General features: G+C 45.8%; 1 protein-coding gene across 1 annotated transcript in view; it reads left to right on the forward strand.

Moving 5' to 3' along the window:
- LOC8024614 (dnaJ homolog subfamily C member 13) overlaps positions 1–22,665 on the forward strand; it is a 160,013-nt gene that overhangs the window by 12,277 nt on the left and 125,071 nt on the right. The window contains 6 exon segments of the mRNA XM_040215655.3: positions 1,999–2,138; positions 3,939–4,002; positions 5,474–5,569; positions 9,116–9,207; positions 11,870–12,042; positions 17,426–17,508. Coding sequence (XP_040071589.2) covers positions 1,999–2,138; positions 3,939–4,002; positions 5,474–5,569; positions 9,116–9,207; positions 11,870–12,042; positions 17,426–17,508 — 648 coding nt within the window.

Here is a 22,665-nt window from a genome sequence, read left to right on the forward strand (position 1 = left end):
ATCCCTGCTCTCGCACAATTTCAGCGCCCTTCAAAGTTATGCACTTGCACTCTTGCTATTTTCAAAAAGGTCAGAAATAGATGTCACGACTGGCGTCATTGCAGAAAAATATGCCTTGCAAGCTTACAATTGCACGCTGCCCTCACGAGCTACACGCGCTTGGCGGCCCAAAGATCCTAGTATGATGACAGAACCGATCGGAGGTTTTTCGTGTTTTCTCGCCTTTAGTTACATCTTTGGGGAAAATGAATTCAGATTCACGAGATAAAAATACGCCAGAATTCACCTTTAACTCTAACTCGTTTTTTTTCAAGAAGTGTTTCAGCTTCTATTTAATTAAACAATGCTTTAAATCTGCAGTAATCCTTTCTTCCACATTGTGATTAGTGATGGGTAGATTGATCAACCAATCTGGTGTTAAAAAATGCCTGTCGTGATAAATAGTTGCTATTTTCTAGCTGCGATGATTTAAATCGAGATAAACTTATTGAAATCAAATGTTTTTTTGTTTTTTTTTTATCTTGAAGGGCAACTTTGGTCAATAACTTGAATTTGCAATTACGACTGTTTTCAGCGAAAGCAGTGACTCTGAATAACAAAGTATAACGTTTTCTTTCGATATTGCATGTAGTTTTATAATTATCATGGCTTAAAGTTTGGTTTCGGGCGTCTACGGCAAAACCGAAACTATCTGCTATAGGGATGGCAACACAGTGATCATCAGATGTGCGACTGTGTCGTGACGTCGCAAGGGTGCTGCGCCAGTGTTCCTTGACTAAAAGCTAACCTGCTTGCCGCCCGCTAAAGAGCAGCTGGTCTTATCTTTAAAATCGGTTTTAGTGGAGTATGTGGCTTTACCTTGACGTAATATTTTGGCTGTAAGCATGCTTTGTGTCACTAAAGCAATGCCAATCATTTTGATTTCGTTTTTGACCGAAGTTGCCCTTTAAGAAAATTATGATTTCTTTCCACCCTGATATTGGGTCATTGTATAGTGTTTATGTTACGATAGAAAAATGGTGTAATGAAATAAAAGTGGCTTACAGGTTACCTTTTTTATTTTGCCAAAATGAACGCCGCAGTCGTCCACATTGTCATATGATGATTTCATTAGTCATGATATAAAAATGCTGGAGGCTGGAAAAAAAATTTATTTTTTAAGACGGCGTGATTATTTTTTGGTTATACATTTCAGCTTCAACGACTGGAGAAAACGAAAGTAAGCACACACACGGTCATATTCGACCGAAACCCGCTTGGCGAGTAAAACGCACCTGTTACGCATAAGTTGTTCATTCTTTTCTGGTCTACCAATATGCACCTTAGAAAGAGACTAACAGCTTCCTTTTGCATAGTGAAATAATGTTGATTATTTACGTATACAAAAGATTGCAAACCATTGACCGTGTAAGTGGATCGCCGCATTTGGGAAATTCCGGGAACACAAGTGGAAATGCTGGGTCCCTAAGAATCTAGTTTAAGGGTTCTTGCCTGGAGGCGAGGGTGTGTCTGGTCTTGAACCCACTACCATTCCGGAACAGGGCACTAACGGTACGCTTCCTGGAGCCTATTTCTGACCAGTGCGTTCATCGTCTGGCATTGCCCATGCATCAAAAGCGGTCTCAAGTGGCAACAAATTAGGTCACAGGAGATGGTGTGTCGTGCTGTTGAATTTTAAGATTCCGGCGGCGTCCCAACTTCTGGCTGCCGAAACTTTTGTGAAATGTCGAGCCAGAAATGTACCTACAGCAAAAAAGCTGCTTCTGCCGTGTCTTGCTCCGCCGCAGTGTTACTGCCAGCTTTGTGGCAGGCAGCAGCACGACGCTTCTGCGAAGTCGTCAGACGGAAATTGAGGGATCACTAACGAGGACGCCGTAAGCGCACCGGTCGGGGACACGTTCTTGGTAGCGTACCGGCGAATGTCCTTGCGGAGACCGTTGCACCCCGCGATTCGGTGGCTGTGGGTTCGCAGTGTCGATGTGGTATGTGGGACTGCAGCACGTGTTTGTGGTGGAGAAGCGGGAGGAGCTGATGAAGCAGGCGGTGAACTGTGCCGGTCAGCACGTGGGGGTCTCCGTGGCCTTCAGGGAACCCATCAGCCTGGCGTCTGCACTCCAAGTGCGCCTGGGGCGCTTCAGGTCGGTCCTCGTCTGCCATCTGCAATTGGCGCACGCTGGCCGGGTCCCCGCGGCGGCACGCTCGGGGTGCAACCGTGTCTCGTCAATACAGGCACCTCTGTTCCCCGCAAAAATGGTCCATGATGCATGTTGTCCGTAATAATGAGTCGAGGTCGAGATCCCTGGCTGCTCCCTCTTAATGCCTGACTTAGTCTCAGTTCCCTCTAAGTGGCAAGGGAAGTGCCTTGCCTTCCACACACTGCTCGGTGGCCGAGCGCGTTGGCGCGCCTCAGGTCGAAGCAAGGGGAGCGAAAACTAGCATTGCAGAACCCAGAGATCCTGGGTTCAATCCCCACCCCTGCCCGTTCAGATCGGATGAGCATTGTACCGGCGTGCGGTCGTGTATCACTACTGCGTGATGCACGTTAAAAACCCTGGGGTAACAGTGCTACTGCGCTGGCTAAAGTTTTCATCTAGAGTGTAAACCAGTGTCGCCGCACCCCAAGGGCAGACTGACCGCACGTTATATAAACACAATCATTAATTTTTTTTCTTGGGGTGTAGATATCATTTATGAATGTTCTTCCGGTTTGTCATCCGTGGCCTTGACACACATAGGGAGAGAGGGTCAAGTGACCCTTTTGCCAGAAAAACCCAGAAAAATATTACCAATGTTGTACTGTCCAGACCTTATCTCTTTCTCGGGAAGTGCAACCAACAACAGGCAAGAACAGAGCTCTGGGTGTATTCTGTGAACCAAAGGCTCCACAAATCGCATTTTCTTTTTTTGTGCTTATGGACAGACTTTAAAACATTCGTCTCCATATTAACGAGACAAAGACACTCCTATATTCTCAGTTCATTCCCAGACTAGTTGTCTGTGATTTGGGCTACAGATTTTTATATAACGAAGCATAATTGTATGAGGACAGATCGGTCCCCGAAAATTTTGTCCATAATGCGCAATGTGTATGATAATGGAGTTGAGGCATGTAGCCGGGGGGTGGGGGAAAGTGGTGGTGGTGGTGGCGGCGGCCCATGGGGCCTGGCACCCCCCCCCCTCCCCCCCCAAATCTTCCATTTTGTTGGGGCCTCCTCCCCTCGTACGGCATTTTGTCATGGACATCCCCCCCCCCCCGAATAAAAATCCTGGCTATGTGCCTGATGGGGTTAAAACATTAACGAAAGACGACTTTACAGCCCACGGCATCGGGTGGTCTAAGAACATAAAAGATGTTGGTTTGTTGCCAAGTTTATTGAACTCTGAGAAATTTGCAAATAATGACAAGGTCTTGGCAAGCGAAAGTTGAGCGCTTAAAGGTTGGTGGAAACCTTGTATGCTTCTTTCCAGCGTCGCCTCTGCTTTTTCGAGACAACTCCCACACCAGTCAGTCGGACGGGAGTCGGCGTGTAAGCGTCGGAGTTCCACAAACGCAGGCTTATTTTTGGTTGCAGGAAGGGCATTGCGAAAAAACAAGATACCCCATCGTTGTTTTTGCCGAAAGTTCTACACTTGTCCGTTCTGTAAAGTTAATCTCGCTAAATCTGCTGCCACTATCGTGGTGCAACGGTAGCATGTTGCGAGGGGAGCACAGTAACATCCTTCATTCCTGCTGGACCCTATTTTCCCAAACCGGCAAGGGTGGACTTGCCTTCGGTTCCCTAAAAGCGGGCGAGCGTCTCGGTTCTTGTAACATGCTTCCGATGTTGGGAGTCATTGCACGCTTTTTAGTTTTTGGAATGCGGTGGTTTGTGGATGGTGGAGCGGGGGTGGGGAGCTTAATGGCATCCTGGGTGACTCACAATGGGCTCTGCTTGCAGCACGGACGAGGCACTCACCTCCCTCTGCGAATTCGTGGTGCACAAGGTCACACCGAGGCACAAGGTTGGTCTTCGAAGCTCTTTGACGCGCAGTTCTGGGACTGTGTGACACCGTGTTCTTTCGATCTGTACACTTTGACGGCTTCCACCCACTTTTTCCGTCCTATACTCTGTCTACCCCTAGGCGACATTGTGGGGGGGAGCTACGCATTTGCCAGATCAGTCGACCGCGTACACCTCCCCACCCGATCTTGCGCCCCGTGGGCATGGGCGGGAGCGAGATCATGTGGCAAATGACAGACGTACGACTGGTACAACAAGCAGGTAGCCTTTACTACACTGTCAGCTTGGGGACAAACAGAGTACAGAGAATTAAAGTGGAATGTGTTTTGTGAGTCGGTTTTGTATGGGAGAATGGTCACAAATGAGCACCATGAAAGAACAACGTGCTGGGGGTGTTACACTATGTCAAGGTCTTATATAAAGATATAAAGATTGAGCCCCAGTGGGTGTCGAACCTGGATCGATGTGGTGGCAGTAGGATAGTATTGCCACTTAGCCGCTTAGCACAGGTGCTCTGAAAGAGTAAATGAATTTATTTGCATGAAAATGGGCCGACGAGAGTGGCACATTTTAATAAAAAAACAATATTATATATTAAGAAATAGAAGTAAATAATAAAAAAAAGATACAAACAATAAAAGAAAGTAATCTTGAAAAATTAAATGAAAATAAAAAGAATAGATAATAAGAACATTAAAAAATCTAGCACAAGCGACCCGGAGTGAGGTTTGTGTGGGACACGTTCTGTGCTCTCTCTGGTCCTTGTCAGCATGATCAAGCTTGCATAATTTTCTTTTATTCACTCGGACGTCGAGAGAACCTTTGTTTTAAAATTGTGGAAATAATTTTGAACAGTTTTGGTCTGGAAGAACTGCTCAAGCAAGTTTTTGCATTTACGCTGGGGCTTCAATTGGGGACTAAGTCTCTAATGGAGAACTCGTCTGATAAATTCAGAGTGCGTATCTTCCGCTGGCATCTTTGGGTGCAAGTTGGTCACCTTTCTCTTACCGATTTTTAGCAGCACTGCTCTCATACGTGCCATAACCACTCTGCCAAAATCGGCTTCTGTACAAAACGTTTTTTGCGGTCATACTTTTCTTTGACATTCTGCTTTTGACACTCTAGATTGACTAAACATTTGACACTCTAGGTTGACTAAACAATGTAGGTGTATCCTCGATAAAAATGACCATAATTTTCTTCGCGATTGGTGCACAGAGCTCCAACTTTTCACTGCTTTCTCCGTCATAACTAGCGGTCTACGCTGTTAATTTCATTCATTTTGAGCTGAGCGTTTAAAACATGGCCCTCTCGGGTGATCTCCTCCCTTAAGAGTCTCGGCCAGTAGCATGTTCAAAAAGACTTCTCGACGCACTTCGATGAAGCACCAGCAGCGAGTGCCTTAGAAGGAGAGGAGCACCCTAGGCGGGAAGCCCTGAGCGCTTGGGGGTCACGGGTCCTTCCCCTCGCAGGAGCCGGTGAAGCGCCTGCTCTGCTTGACGGAGAGCTGTCTGGTGGAGCGGGACCCCTCGAGCTACACCGTGGTCACCCTGCGTCCGCTGGCAGACGTGAGTCTCCCCTCCTGCCCCCGAGGTTCTTTCCGGGCCCCAAGAGCCCAAAACGTTATCCCGGTGAACCAGTGGACAAGTTTTCAGACTGTTGGTCCTCTCGAATAAAAATAACAGCAATAACTGCTATAGGGTCTCTCCACCACTGGAAATGACTTCTGACGTTTATGGTTGTAGTTGGTGTAGTAGGGCATAGGGGTCACCAAATTGTCGAGAAAGATTGCCCGCATCCCATGGAAAATCTAACCTGGGTTGCCGCATGCGAAGCGGAGGTGGTTGACACAGACCTACGCCGCAGCGTTAACAACCTGCTTTATACCTGGGGTTTCTGTAGTGCACAATGCCCACTGCATTCACTCTCTGGAAAACAAAAATGGCCGATAACAAATTGCCGTTGTAGCACTGTCAATGCCAAGAGCTCGTGCCAAGAGACGCGCTTTCTTGTGCTTTGGAACAAAAAAGGAAAAAAAGTGTTTGGAACACAGTGGTCGGATGTCTAGTTTGTTAGAGCACTTTTGTTCACTCAACTTGAACGTGACGCCAATGCCCAACAACTTCGCTGTAATGTCTCGCAGCTATTGCTGTGACTGTACCGTAAATTAACACAGGGCTGCTCAATTTTTTAAATGTTTGTTATTCTCGCGAATGAAGGCAAGCGACATAGAACGTGCAGCTTGTTTTTGGCTGTACTGGGTGCGCCTTGCAAATTGTTTATTTCAGTGTGTCGATGAAATACTCTGTCTAAAATTTCAGGTTGCGTGTTCAGCCCTGAAAGTGCACTCTTGTGCATTCTTGTCAGCTCGCTTGCACCTTTGCATTAATTGCATTATCATCATAACCTCCTTGGAGTCTATAAAAGCCACTAGGATGCTGTCCAGTGCCTTATCAGTGCCTTACCTCATCACATTGGAGTGGGCAGCAATTTACAATGGTAGCTGTTATGGGTTCTTTCCGCCACTAGAAATGGCATTCGTTGTTGATGTTGTGGTTGGCATAGTAGGGCATAAAGCACAGGGCATCTGTCATTGCAATTGCCAACTGCTTAAAAAAATAATTTCCACCGCTCGCTGGATGCCATCCCAAGTCTGCTGCGCGGGAAGTGGGCGCATTAGCACCGAGGCTGCAGCATAGCTTTGACAATCTATTTTATACCGTAATATCTTGAGAGATAGACCACCTAAAATTGAAAGTGAATCGGGTAAAAATTAGGAGTGAGCTAACTTTCAGTGTGCAATCGAGAAAAGTTGAAAAAATTAAATTTTTAGGTCATCTGTCCCTGTCAAACTCTTTATTGTGGTGAGGGGAAATGAAGCGAAGATGAGTACTTCCCAGTCAGCTATGTTATTCGCTTACGTGCCACTACAGCTAACCAGCCGCATTTACGCTGAGGCTATCATTGATCCGAACACTACGACTACTAGAAGTGGGCCATCTTTAGGTGTTTCAGGAGAAATAGCTAATAAAGTCACCATAAGGGGGTGGGTAATCTTTCTTTTGTGGGGCATCTCTTGGGCAGTTACGCTATACGGCATTTGTGGAACAAATGCGTGCACACGAGTCTCGCGTAGTGCCTGCTAGATAGCCAAAGTTGCTGCGACGTTGCAATAAAATATTTTTTGTCGTTCTTCAATAATTTTAAAATTAATCTTAATTCTTTGTCAAAGTTAAAAGCTTTGGCTAGGTAGCGCAAGCCATTGCTCAATTAAAGGGTCCAGCCGTATCCGTCCATCTAATACCACCTAGGGGGCGATCCCGCCCGTGACGTCGTCGTCAGTGGATGTCCGAGCCGCCCCAAGCTGCAAACGATCTGAATCTCGACAAGAGTATGGTGCAAGGCGACAGACGCGCGCTAGTGTCGCGCTCGTTGCGAGACGCCAAAACATGCGCTGGTGGCAACGTAGATGCGCATCGCCCTCCGTTGCTGGGAAAACTGCGAGATGCATGCTCGGGAGTACGAAGCCAATTGAGACTTCGCTGTCAGGACCCCACAGCGTGTGAACGCGATGCCGATGCCCGACGACTTTGACGCGACATGTTGCAGTTTTTGCCACTACTGTATTGCGGGTTAGCCCGGGACTGCTCATTTTTAATCTTTCTGAAATCGATTGGGTTAAATACATTTCCGATTTCACGCTGCAAATCCGACGTCCACTCAACTTTTGAAGCGTTAATTGGCAATAACGGGCTTTGTGGACATCGCCGCAAGATATGGTAAATCGTGTGCAACAACTCTAGATCTTGTTTGTGGTAATGTCTCTCCTCTAGTTCATTGGGTCGCGATTCCAGAAATTAGAGACCATGAAGTAGTTGTTGGTAATTTACTTTGCAAGCAAATGAGAATTCAGAAACTGCTCCACTGCTGTCAGCCACCTGGCTGGCAGTAGTGGAGACATGCAGCCATCATAATTTTCGTGCTGCCACGAGTAGCGTTTCTTATTTGTGTGCGTGCCACCACAACCCACAGTGATGCAGGCTGCTGTCAGAAGTGTAATGCTACCACTAATGATGGCACGAGCCAGCTATCAAAATATTTTGATTATCGTAATGCACAAAGAGCAATGTGTCTTTGAAATCACTTGTGGTAACATTCTCGAGGCTGAGAAACTGCACTGCAATGCGAGTTTGCCATGTCCTCAATCTGCAGTCTCGCTCCTGTTTTGTTTGAGTTTGTGTAGTGGGTGCCGCAGCCGCAGGTTTACTGCTAATTTTTAATCAAGTTTCGCCGTTGTATTTTGAAAGATAGCCCTCCCTATATTTTTTACCTTTTATCTCTTCATTACAGATGGGCATTTCTCGGGACCTTACGGTCGTTTCATACGCATTCCTAAACAACGGTCAAAATTATTTTGTAAGCTCTTTACCACTGTCAAAAGCATGTCAGGGACACGTCAATGACAATTATAATCTGTCCAGATAGTTATTCTAAAAACCTTGGTGTATACGCCAGCAGGATGCCCACAGGTTGTCGTCTTGTGGAACTTGCGAGGCAGTGTAAGCTCGGTCTTTCTTTGAGAATGTAGAATGTAGATGAGAAATTCAGTCTTTGCAACATGACTGCTATGGTTACTGTCAAGGTGAGGATGGCAAGGAGGACTGCCTTCAACAATGCTTGGCTTCTTGTGCACCTCGAGCGCGCAGCCAAGCATGATGGAAAACGCATGCTGGAATCTAGCCGCTCTGAGGACACACCGTGCCATTCCAACTTGTCATGCAATGTTGCTTTGTATTTTTACGCAAAATGAAAATTGGCCAACGAACATGCGGGGGTTTATTATGCAAAATGGCACGGCAGTGATTCATTGCGTGTTGTACTGGGTCTGAACCGGACTTGGCATTTTACTGGGAATATTGCGACGACCGCGGCATTAAGTGGTCACTCTGTTTCTTCCTTAAATTACCTTTCTCTCGCATGATGCCTACTTAGTGTTCTCGAAGGTTTCTTCTTTTCTATTTTTCTTTCTCTCCTGCCATAGTTACTTTTCTTGGTGCTCTGTGGCCTCGCTGGTCTTTACTCCTCTAAAACCCAACCGATCGACCGTGTTTCAGGTGTGCCGCATCGTGCGTTGCCGAGAGCATCTGCAGCAGTTCATTGTGGAGTACGGGCAGGGCGACGTGCGGCACTACACTTCCACTGACAGGTGGGTGTCTGCTCCGAACGAGCGTCCCTTTATCGCGAGTTTCCGTCAACTCGCGCGTTCCAGAACTATCGGAGCAACTCTTCAACGCGTCGCCAGTCTTCTCAATCGAAGGGTCAAGTTTCGACGGAAACTTCAGTCGTCGTTGTTGCTCCCGAGCTCGCAGCTACCTGGAATGTGACGATCAAGTTTCGTCGCGAGCGAGCTGAACCGCACGACTTCCACCCCTGTTACGGTGTCTGGAACGCATCTCCGACCGCTGCAATTACCGCATCTTAAAAAGTGGCATCTCGATTTTCACCCGACGACGTAGTAGAGGTGTCGCGTCGTCGCCAGCCGTGATCCAGGCGATGTTACAGTAGGAGCAGTGGTGTTGAATGTGGCATGCACCCGTTCCTCTGCAGATCGCTCTCCGGCTTGGCGGTTCACGGAGGCTTCGGCAGCCGGGAGTTGGAACCGGACAGTGACACTCGCATTCGCTTTTACTTTTTACCGGGACTTCTAGTACCAACCACCAGCATTGTGAAATCTGACAATGCGACACCTTGACTCCCGCGACGTCGTTAGGTGCCACCTCGTGACTGCTTTTGATGTACGGGTGGGATGGGACACTAAGCGCACCGGTCACAGACTCGTCCCAGGCATTGTACTCTCTGCCTTTCCCATTCACGAGTACTTTGGAGGACTTTTGCGGCTCAAAATTCACTTCCTTTCCTCCCGAAAACGGCTGGTCGAGAATTGGTCGGTTTCAGTCGTATTCACTCTCTTTTTCGTGGTCACGTGGCATTCAAACTGTGTGTACTAAATATATTAGAAGTTGTGCATCATCTAAGGGGCACATTTAATATTAAAAAAATAGAAATGAACGCAAACCCCATTTTTGTGGCCTCCAAAAAATTAAAAATACGTCGATCGGAAAATAGACGTTGAGCAGATCACGGGAAGTACATGCACACTTCATTCTCAATGTTTCAACGTACCACGGGCGGGACGGCGCAACGGTGGCACACGACAGACCAACATTGCGGGGGACTTGGGGCCGCTACTTCGGAACTGTCGTTCATGGTAGTACTGACCAATCGATATTCAAGCGCAGAACATCGAGCGGAAGGGATATAAGTGCAAAACAATCGCACGACAAACGATTCACGCAACTTCCTCTTTGTCGTCGTCCGCTTTGCACGCCGAAGAAGCAAGGGAAACAAAAAGCCTCGAAGTACACCTAAGCACTTCCTATGACGTGAATGCGAAAGCATGCAAAGCCGCTTGTTTGCTCCCTTATTTCGTCTGCTGCATACTTTTCGTCGCTGGTCAGCGTGCGCGCTCTCCTGAGCGCGCTGACCTTGGACGTTCCGTGCTAACAGAGCGTTGACAGACACGCAGCGCCATGGGGTGAGCGGTCGTTGAAACTGACGCGCAGCGGCCAATTGGAGCCTCCTAGACGCGTGCCAGCCAATGGGACCGAAGCCAAAAATTTATCAGCTTTACTCTGCTCCTTTGGGATCAGGAATTTTGGTGCTGTTGGCTAGCTTTTTGCGGGGTTTCATAGCTGGGAGCTGGCTTCACTCGGAGAAAAGATTTAAGGTGCCGTTTGGCGTGGCTCGCTCCATGAGACAGTTAACGATTTTGCATTAAAAAGCGGTCTGGTGTAGCCACATGACTTCCTGCCATCTCTCTTCTCTACCTACCTCTTGCCTCGTCTTTACGCATTGCCCACGTGTCTCGGCCATGAGCTTGCGTGCACATGTTTCGGTACCGAGCAGTCGAGTTTTTTTGCTTTATTAAAAATATACGTGACTCTGGAGCAAAATATTGATTGAGTATTATCCTCACACCATACTAATTTCCTCACACCATACGAATTTGTTTGGAAAAAAAAAAAAAATTGTTTCTGGAGGTCGTTGGTGTCTTTTTAAAGGAGCTGTGCAACGATTTTAACGTTGAAAGAATTGGCATTTTCTGCTTTTGATATTGTTCACTGTGTCACAAATGGCAGAAAACACACCTCCTTTCATCGAAATGTTGCGATTCCGCCGCGCAATAGCGAGGCAAAACTTGGAATATTTCCCGACCTGCAGCCACGAGCGGCGGCCATGAGAAACAAGCGGCGTGACGTCACTTGGGTAGTTGTAAAAAGGATAGCAAGTTGTGTGAATACCTGCTCGATAAAAGGTAACTTTTTTATAAATCTTGTCGTTCCAACATATATATAAATGCGTCAAAACTCTGGTATCATCGACAAAACTTTTATTATACAGAGTTTTAGTGGCGCCATCTATCCCAGGTCCACAAAACCGCGAACAGCCGCCAGAAGCCGGAGGGGGAGGGGGACAGCACTGGACAGGCAAGGACGGGTGGTCACGCGGTCGCGAGCGGATGAGTCCTCGCTGCTCGCTGATGGCTCTAAAGAGAGAACTTTTCCGGAACTCCGCACCTACTCAAGTGACGTCACTGTGCATGTGACCCGGAAGACGATGCACGAGTTGAGAGGCGGCAAAAACCTGGATCTTTTTCATTTTTTTTAACAAAAACTAGGGTATCCAGGCAAAATCTGTTATCTGTAGTTCACTACAGAAGTGTCAGGCATCAACTTCCACAATTATTTAAGCAAAGCCCTGAAATTGTTGCACAGCTCCTTTAAGGGTGAGCGTCGTTTACATCGCAGGGATGCCCTTCTGGCCACGGTGCTGGACGGGGTGCGGGCCTCGGGCAACGGCAACGTGCACATGGGGCTGGAGCGGGAGGCGAGGGGCCGCCGGATCGGGCCACCCTGGGCTCCCAGCGAGGAGGACGTCGAGGCCGCCTTCCTGCGCTTCCTGCACCTCCGGCCGCCCTCTGGTATTGGAATGGGCAGAGACTGGAGGCGCCCTGAAATGTGGATGGGGTTTTCGTTTCTTTGTGAAACATCCTTCGAGATTACCAATGCAACCTTCTTTTTTCTGAATCATGTCATCCGGTCATGCTCTACAGTCACAGTGTAATAATTTGGGGGTTTTACGTGCCAAACCGACGAAGGGCACCTGGCATGCCCTGGCGGAGGACCGAGGATTAATTTCGACCACCCAAGAATTTTTGTACATGCAACCGAAATCTTGGTTACATGTTTTTCCCCTTTTCCTCAAGAAGCCTTCGTCAGGTTGCCGGCACCTTGGCCTGGAATCAAAGCCGCCACTTAGGGATCTGTAGGCCGGCACTCTACCCCGTAGCCACCTTAAATTTTCATGTTTATCATTTGGCCCCTGTTTGAAAGTAGACGTTTTTTAATCTTTTTTTTTTCTTTATTTAGTGGTGAAATGAATGCTCCCAGTGATGTGATTGCTGCGCCAAAGTGCGTCGAAGTGCTTACCCCACTACATCTTGCTACATTTTGGCCAAAATGTAATGAATTTGTTCTGACATTGTACCAAAATGGAATTTCACTTTACTAATACTGAAAGTATAGTAGCTGAGGCCCCGCTACACTGCCGGATAATTGCGGTAGGCTTGTGAATATTTGCAAAACTTTAGATTATCGCCTTAGTTAACATACTGCTCGATGTGATCTCTGTGTCAAACACTGTTGTGCAATAGTTCTCGTGTTTGTGGTCTGGTAGGTTAGGTAGCTTCATTGAGTGCGCTTCTCACCATGCAAAGGTGCACGGTGAGTGAGAACTGTGTAGTAGGCATCACAATTTATCGTATCTTGCTTTGCGCGGCGCAGCCACGTGCTAAGGGGAAAGCTCTCCTCCAGAGCGAGGCGTTGTGCACGCAAGCATCGAATATATTAAAAAAGAAAAAAGAACTAAATAAGTACCGATGCAGCAACTCTGCCTTGCAGTAAAAAACTATGATTGCACATGTGGCTAGTAGTATATATGGTAGACTGCAATATTCTGACGAAATTTTTGTTCAAATTCGAGATTTAGCGGCGATACATATGTATTGATGGAAGGTTAATATAGACTTTTTTTATAAGGTTTTTTTTTTTTATGTCAACACTCTGGCTTAGCTACTCTTACTTTTACATAGGTTCCATGTGTGCAACGGCACAGTAAACAAAGTAAATTCATACTTATTCAGCTGGAGGAGCGGATGAAAGCTTGGGAATTGCCTTAATGAGTTTGACTGGGTTGTTTTTGAGACTCGTTAATCTTTCAGACGCAGATTCTTCATTACCATGAACAAAGTCACGCATATAAAATCTCATTGATGTTAATCAAACGACAAAAGCTTTCTTTTTATCTGAATTATTAATTGCAGTTTTAACCTTTATTACAACCCTTCGGACTTCAATGAAACATCAACTTGGGTGCTCAATCTCATTCTGTTCTAAAATGATTTCCACAAAACACACATTTTAGTTTATCTCTGGCTTCGTACCTAAAATAACCATTCACGACAGTTCATACTTTGCGTCATCATTCAGCATATTGCCGTTCCTGGTACCTCTACAGGCAGCAGCCAGTTACATGTTTGAGGGAATCAAACCTGCCGTGCAATTGAGGCTAACCAAAAAGTTACGCAGAAGTGGGAAGGCAAAGTAGACAATGCTTCTTGGTGTACAGGCCAACACATGAATCTTGACGTAAAATATTTGTGGAGGTAGGGATGTGTGGAGGTAGGGAATCCTTCTAACTGCTTCAAAAAATGCTCCAAAATTATTCAGACCAATCACATCACTGTGTTTCCCACCTGCCCCATTGATCCTCATTTTTTTTTTTTGCTTTGTTGCATACATTTGATGTACTCTACATTTCTGTTTTTTGTTCATTGTTATTAGCAAACCTAGGAATCGGTGCTTGTTGCAACTAATGTTTTGACTATCACTACCGTCTTCTTTTTTTTTCTTTTTTCTAGCAAGCTTTTTAAGGGCAGAAACCGCCTGGGAGGGTCAACTTTTGAACCCTTGACTTAAAATTAATGAAATTTACAGAGTAGGCTGGTGGTCATGCTAGAGGGTGCATAACAAAATTTCAGGTCTGTCGGTTAAGTGGGAAGATAACTAGGGCAGCTTCTATCAGCCACACCCCTACATTGTTTAGTTAATCTATCGTCGGAAAACTATCACAATATTCAAGATTTTTATTCGCTAGATATGTAGCAGAATGCCTAGGAGGTGTGTGTATGGAAAGTTTTTCTAAAAAAGTCATTGATTTCTATTAATTTTTTCTTCTGCAAAATTGCTCAACTTTTTGGTCTTCTGTGTCTCCGACAAAATGTCAACATTTTTAATAAAAGACATCCATAAAGTGACAAACAAACTCCACAGGCACACTCCTTATTAAATTTCAGTCAGGAAAAGTGAAGAACGAGCCGTCCCTTTATTGCCATTATCAAACGATAGAATGACTAAAATGAAATTTATACAGTCGAAGCTCGTTAATTCGACTCCCGTTATTTCGATCATCGCGTTAATTCGATCCTTCCGTTTAGCACCGTCAGAAATGTACAGGCTTCAATAGGCAGAAAACCCCGGTATTTCGATCTGATAAATATCCCCAACCCGATAATTCGTCCCGGGAGCCAGCATCTTCGTAACCAGGAAATATTTTTTAAGCTAACACTATAAGTTTAAAGGTTAAAACGGCGCCTCAGAACATAACACGCGTCCCTACCCATTTTGGCAAACAGCCGTTGCAGCGAGCCCGCGCCTGATTGCGACACCTCCACAGACGCGCGATGCCCGGCGGCGCCCCCGACGCCTCGAGCCGGGGCGCGCTCCGCGAAAGAGCGCCCGCGCAGACAGGCGCCCTTTCGCCGGCGCATCGCGCTGGAGAAAGGGCCGATTTGATTAGTCGAGATAAGACCCAGTCAGAGCGCACCGGCCCGATCACGTGGGGAGTCGCGCGGAAGGAGACGGGAGCAACGAGAGGGAAATGAGCGAGCGATGAAGTGAGAAAGAACGTCGGGAGGATGGAGAAGGAGACTGGAAAAAAATGAGCGAGCGATGAAGAGTGACCGTGCTGTCACGCGGTTTCTGGTTTCTGTTCTTTGGAGTGCGCGGCGTTTAACGCTCATACCGGAAAATGTCGAAAGAAAAGCGAGGAAAGTACTCTTGAAATGATTTAAAAACAAAAGTTGACATACTCAACGAAGTTAGGGAGGGAAAATTGACCAGAAAAGAAATTGCCGAAAAGTATGAGTATGACCTCAAGAAAAGCACGCTTGCTACCTACATTAGGAATGAAGCAGCAATCGTGAAAGCTTTTGACGAAGAGCAATTTGTGAATTCAAGAAAACGCCTTCGGAGTGCAGCCCATCCAGAACTCGAAGAAGCCGTTTACAAATGGGTGACAGAAGTAAGAACGCACAACCTTCCGATGACTGGAGACATGATTCGCGCAAAGGCTCAACAGTTCAGCGAACGTTTGGGCATCGAGGGATTCCGTGCTTCCGAGGGATGGCTCGCGCAAGATTCAGGGAGAGGCACTCTCTTATTTTTAAGCACGTGTGTGGTGAAAGAGCCGATCTGGATGAAGATTTGTGTGAAAACTGGAAGACGTCGGAGCTCGCACGTATTCTTGCGGAGTATGCGCCAGAGGACATATTCAATTGCGACGAAACGGCGTTGTTTTTCAAAGCTCTCCCCGACAAAACGATAACGTTCAAAGGGGATCCTTGCACTGGGGGAAAACGCAGTAAAGAGCGGGTGACCGTGCTCGTGGCAGCCAACATGACAGGCACGGAACGTCTGCCTCTTTTGGTGATCGGGAAATCCAAGACGCCACGATGCTTTCGGAACATCCCGCGGCTTCCAACGGACTACCGTTTCAACAAAAAAGCATGGATGACACGTGAGATCTTTCAAGATTGGCTCCAAAAATTGAACCGCCAGTTCGCGTCCAAGGGGCGCAAGGTCGGGTTAGTAGCGGACAACTGCAGTGCGCACACAAAAATGCCGGAGCTGTCTATGATCCGCCTGATTTTCCTTCCACCCGCAACCACCTCACTCTTGCAACCAATGGATCAAGGAATAATCAAACACCTGAAAGGCTTGTACCACAAGCATCTCATGGCAAGAATATTGCTTTGTCTGGACCAGGGTAAGCGCTATGAAGTCACTCTGTTGGCGGCGATTCATATGCTTGTTAAAGCTTGGACGGATATGCCAAGCCAGGTCATCGCGAACTGCTTTTGTCACTGTGGTTTCTCGTGTGATGGAAATACCGCGAGTTCGACGACTGCATCGGCTACTACGTCTACATCGGCAACTGCATCGGCTACAACATCGGCAACCACAATTGAAGATGAAAACTTTGACGAAGAGTGCAGTGCTCTAATGTCCACTCTACCCGAAAACGTTAGTTTCGATGATTACGTTGCGATAGATGATGGAGTGCTTGTGTACGGTCAATTGACTGACGACGAAATCATCGCATCGGTTCAGCGTCCCGAGGGTCAGGAGGACGACAGCTGCGAGAGTGACGCCGAAGAGCCGCCGCCACGCCCATCTCCTGCCGAAGCATCCGCTGCGCTCGATGTACTTGCGAACTTCGCAACGTTTGAAGACACCGACGGGACGATGTGGCAGCACTTTGAGGATATGCGGAAATTTGTTTTTGCGAAGCGTCTGACGGGAATGCGGCAGCAGAAAATATCGGCGTTTTTTTCGAAATAAAACTCCGTCGTCGCGGTTGGCTTTTCGCCGCTTCTCGTGACGTACGTCGTTACTCGTTTTTGATCGATATTCGATAATTCGACTCTTCGATAATTCGATCTATTTTCGAGGAACCGTCAGAGTCGAATTAACGAGCTTCGACTGTACCAAAAAGTGGAATGGAGAAAAATGCATTCCAAGTGCTCCAAACCCTACCTTTTCTTTAGCTTCGGTGGGCAGAAAATAATTTATAAAAAATTAGCTATGCAGTGTAAACTAGTGAAAATTTCTGGGAATACTCTGGATGTAGATGTATGTAAATATGTAATTTTTCAAAATCAATGTTTTTTGCAGAATTTTTTTTTTTCTGGGTAGTATCCTTCCTTAAATGATTTAGTTTTGATTATTGTCTTCATTCGAATTGCCTATTCACTTCAAGATAAAAAGGGAATTTCTTTTAAACAATATTTTTCAGAAAACTTTGCTGGAGGGTACTCCAATGCAACTATTTGACCTTAAATAAACAACTTCTACTTTAACTTTTAACATAGCTTTTTTAGCGCCTGTGTTGCTTTGAAAAAGGTCACGTGTGTCCCTGGACGGTCTCAGCTGCCTTCTTTTAGTGCCATTTCCCTTGCACTGCAGCTGGCTGGAGCAACCGGGAGCTTCTAGAACGCTTCAACAGCAATGTGCCTTACAGTGGGCTGCTACACACAGCCTCCAAAGAGGTGAGCACTCTGAAAGGACATCGATGGAAAGGCCTCGAGGCACGGGTCTCGCAGGTGCCTTTATGTCAGAGGCGTCTAACCTGTATTTCACCATCGTCATCACTTATTAAACCCCAATGGCCCATATGGGCATCACACAAGGTGTGAAGAGTTGCAGAACTTGCGTGAATGCAGACAAATACAAATGGAGAAAAAGTTAGCACTGAGATCTTGTTTTTCAAGACATCAAACTCTGTCACCCAAAAATAAATCTAAATTTGCTAAGAGTAGAACATTTTGGAGTACAGTGTAGACCGCATATAACGTATGTCGCGGGAGTCGCGAAAATCCGCACTATAAGCGGTACCGCACTATAACCAAAACATCAATTTTTCAGGCCAAAATACATGCCATGAGACAACTTACACTTGTGAAAAGAATTTATTTTATGTTAGATGAAAAATAAAGCTTAGTTTGAGGAAAGTCGTTATTTCACCTGACTAGTACAGTTCCGTCTCAAGTGTGTTACACATTTTGAAAGAAATGAGCAGCTTTTGCCTGGCGCAGCCTTTTAACGGCGTCGCGGGTTGCGGACGGACGTTGAGAGCGTTCAGGATTGCTAACCCTAATCACTTTTCTCCGGAGATGAAAACGCGTGAAAATTCGCATCCTTCACACGGAACGCGCCAGTAATACCTTGAACTTGAGCGCACGCATGAAATGCGCCAAATAAGAAATCCGGGCGATGTTCGAGGACACAAATGCTTAGAAATCACCACTGTAGTCGAAGTAAACAAACACGACGACACGGGCGTTTCTGCCGTCTTGAGAGCGCCGCCACGACATCGCCGCACGGGTAGGTGGATCTTCCCTTCTAGTACGTGCTGGGTTATCATAGCGACACACAACGAAAATTCACAGTCAAGGATAGCGCTTTTACGCGGAACGATGAGATGAACGCCGCCTACGACGACGATCACAACCGACGCCGTGTTTGCGGATAGAAGCAGCCGACCCGCGACCGGCATGTAACGCGCGCAACACTTCTCCTCGACCTGCGATTGGTCTGTCGCTGCGGTTGTTTGTTTCCAACGCAGCGGAGGGACGCACGCACGTGAACGACACGTGCGTGCGTCCCTCCGTCGCTATGGCAACTGAAGCCTTTCGCTTCTTCCCGCTTCTTCGAGCAACTCGGCCGACTCGGCTCTGGAGCAACTGCCACGCGAGTGCCGCTTGCTGCTCGCGCCGTCAGTGCCGTTATCTAGTGTCGCACAGGGAAGCGCGCTCGCTGCTCCGGTCGTCGGCGCGGCCGGCGGGCTGTTCGAGAAACCGCACTATAACCGGTATTTCCCTTCGCGCGCCTGCATTTTAAGCGGTATGTAATTACATGGAGTTCTATGGGAGACGAACCGGTGGTTTAAAAAAGCCGCGTTATACCCGGTCCTGCACTATAAGCGGTTACGTTGTAAGTGGTCTATACTGTATGTCATTCTCAAAAGCTTGGGACTGCTGTGCTGAATAACTGTGTTTACTAAATTGTATTTGTAACATGTTTATGCTATTTTTTGTTTTTCAACTCATTTATGCAAAAGGCAGAATGCAACATTCAATTGAGGCACAGCCATGGGTAGGGACTTCTATACATAGTGAGATCCTTCCAGCCGCAATGTGACGTCGGGTCGCTCTAGTCTTTACCCTGTGGAAGGCTTGTACTGCACATGATTTTGCTTGCTTCCAACGTGAAACATTGTGACACGGAAGTATTCCTCGCTTCAGCAGGATCACGGCAGAAGTGTTCCGCAATGGGAGCTCCACTTACGAGCCCCATATATCAGGATCTCTCCTATCTTAATGGAATTTGTAAGAAGGGAACTCTAGACTGACAAACTGTCTGGGTAGGCCGTGGTCGTGCGATCTGTATTCTTGCCTTAAAAATCTGTCTCGGTGCCTCCGCTGCCTTCTTGCCCCCTCTTTTCCCTCTTTCCATTGAGAGGAAATTTCACCATTTAAAAGTTGGAAGCTGCGAGCATTGGATTCTTTTTTTCTTTCTTTCTATGACTGACCTCTGAAGCGTTGGAATAAAACAAATAAAATTTTTAGATTACAGAACTGTTCGTATAAAAATTATGAAGGCTCAATCATGCTGACAAAACCAGATTTTGTGCTGGAATGTTTTATTTTATCTATCTTATTTTTACTTTATTATCTTATTTTTATTAATTAATTTTTTTATTTGTTATTTATGTTTAATATTTTTATATTATTAATTTTTTTTTATCCAAGATTGTCTGCCGTTGCCAGCATCTTTTGCACGCAAATGAAAACATTCATCCCTTCAGACCATGTGTGCTAGTAGCTAAGTGGCTATAGTATCCGTCTGCCACTGCATCGACCTAGGCTCAAGCCTCACCGGGGGTTTGGACTTTATATATTAACTTTAGATATAATAATAATGATATTGCTCTATTTCTTTAGTGCCCCAAAACAATGGTAAGGTTTTAATGTAAAAACGCACACATAGAAAAAAAAAAAGAGTGACTCATTGAGACACTGTCCTAGGCATGATACAGCAGCATATCAAGATCACGCTTGAAGGGAAATGAAGTCACGAAAAATATTGAGACATGGTGATGCTACGTCGTTAGTGAAATTTGCACGCAAATTAACGGTGGCAGTGTGTTCTTCGAGGACATATAGAATACATACTGTATTGTTTTCTACAGATAGCAGGCACGTGAAAATGGACAGAGGTTAACAGGTCAGCATGACATTGACCGTAGATCACTTTGTGTAAAAATAAAATATCACGCGAGAGTGTATGCGTCAATAAATTTTCTAAGTGTTAAGAATATATTCATAATCATAATAACACCTATTAAAATGCCAGTCATACACTCTGTGAGCAAAACAGTGCCGTACGGTTTCAATTCGTGACGTATCGGAGGTCGTCGGAGAGTTCCATATCACAGTACCAAACTCGAGTTTAGTACGTACTAGACAAAAAATAAGCGAACAATGCATTAAGCATTCTTAAAGTCACGAGACAAGCGAGATAACAAACCCAGCATTTGCATGGAAGAGGAGACAATTTGTGTGACATGATAAGAAAAAGAAAGTGTGGCATCAAAGATCCCAAGGTCACAAACCACGGTGACTTGTGTGATAGTGGCAGACAGGAGTACTATGGAAGTGTAAGATAATATATCGCGTTTTCAAGACATTGACAGAACTTTTGTTTTGCTTGGATTTAGATGCTAAAAATTTTCAGAACACAGACTGTCTTGTAAACGACTGCAGTTGTAGGATGACTGTACACGCTCAATGTCTAAGGATGACTGTACACCCTTACTGTCTGTCTTAGACATAAGGATACCCTTAATGTCTGTGACGCTACTCACTATGACGTTCATTTATGACGCTTGTTCACAATAATTTTCTTAAAGAAAAAGCTGCATAAAACGCACTCTGTGTTAAAAAAAAAAAAAATTTGCAGTTGTATTTTTTTTTACCTATTGATCAGACCGTCGTATGCAGAATCACATTTTTAAAGCAATGCAGCGGACGCTAACTCTGGTCTCGGCCTTCTAGCGACGCAATGTCGTGTCTAGCATTGCCACAATTTCCTATAGTAACATTTTTTTAACGCAGAATGTGTTTTACGAGTCATTTTTTTTTTTAGAAAATCGTCATGATTGAGCGTCGTGGCGAATGTCATGAACAATTCACACGCTGGGAGGGTTATAGATGTTAAGGTTATATAGAAAGTTTGAGCCCCGGCGGTTCCCGAACCGGGGTCGGTGGGCTGACAGTCGGATACTGCAGCCGCTGAGCTACTGGCACAGCTGGTCTGGAAGGTTAAATGATTTTATTTCAATGCGAACATGCCGGCCAGAGCGGCAAGTTTTGGATGAAAATAATAATAGTGAATAAAAATGAAATAAAAGAAATATAATAAATAAAAATATTAAATAAATAAAACATTGAATTAATTAAAATAAATGAAGAACATTATACGTAAACATAACAAATAGAAAAAAAAAAGATAATAAAAAGAATGAAAAATTTATTAAACGATGCACGGAGTCAGTTTTGTGCGATACGCATTGTATTCTCCCTGGTCTTCGTCGGCATGATCAAGCCTGGAATATTTTTCTCTAAGCTATCGATCTGGCGAAGTTTTCTCTAAGCGTCTCGAAGCCCTTTGTCCTGTCTCTTCTGCTGTCTTTTTTTCTTCCTTAGCCTCTTTTTTCTTTCACACTCCTTGTGTCGCTGTTCGAGCTCATGGTGCAGCTGTTTGGCAGCCAGCCAACTTTCTTGAATTATGGCCGCCGCGTCACGCTTAACCTTTCAAGACTAAGTCGAAGATAGCTTCGATAGGAATGCATTTCTGCATTATAAATGTGACTCGGTCCACCTCAGTCAATTCAACACCGAGGGGTCGCGTCAAACTGGGTTGGATTATCCTAAGGTCAAAGGATGCATGCAAAGTGCACATCAAATTTTATTTTCCTTCGTTAGAGGTAAGCTGTTATGGTTGCCTGCACTTCGGCTCATAATATTGCCTCGTACAAGCATTTTTCCAGCATTGAAATGTACTCCATAGCAAACTGTGTGCTACCTTCGTGCACCGAGTGTCGCTTCAAAAGGCGCTGTCTCGTCTTTTGCCCCGTTCCCTCGATCTCGAACCCCCGGGACGTTCCAACGGGTTGACTGTGTGGGTTTTATTTGGGTGAAATGAGTGGAGGATGGGAGGGAGCAAGAGGCACCATCTTCATTGTAGTCCAACTCTGTCTCCCATTGGATTTGCACACAAAAGCTTCTGTTAGGCTTTTCCGGTGATGGCTAGAGCGACCATGGTAGAGATCGCACGCTCGTCTTTGGAGATGCGGAGTACTTCATAATTAAAGATTTTTTTACAAGCAGAACAGAGGACAAAGTAATTGTAGACATCAAATCTGTTCTAAAACGCCTCTAAAAAAAAAAAAAAAAAAGTGCTAGGAAAGTGGTTAGTGCGGCTCAACCGACACTCCGAGATTATCAGAAGATGACGCCAGTACCAGACGAGGCTTCACCAAATCTGCGTTCTATCTTAGATCTTGCCCTCGACGTATAAATTTCTTCACTTTGGAATGCTTGCCCTGGGAGCCTATTGGTCTTGATCATGGGTTCTCAAGCTGG

This window comes from Ixodes scapularis, unplaced genomic scaffold, assembly GCF_016920785.2.
Source record: "Ixodes scapularis isolate PalLabHiFi unplaced genomic scaffold, ASM1692078v2 PGA_scaffold2__306_contigs__length_199485367, whole genome shotgun sequence".
NCBI lineage: Eukaryota > Metazoa > Arthropoda > Arachnida > Ixodida > Ixodidae > Ixodes > Ixodes scapularis.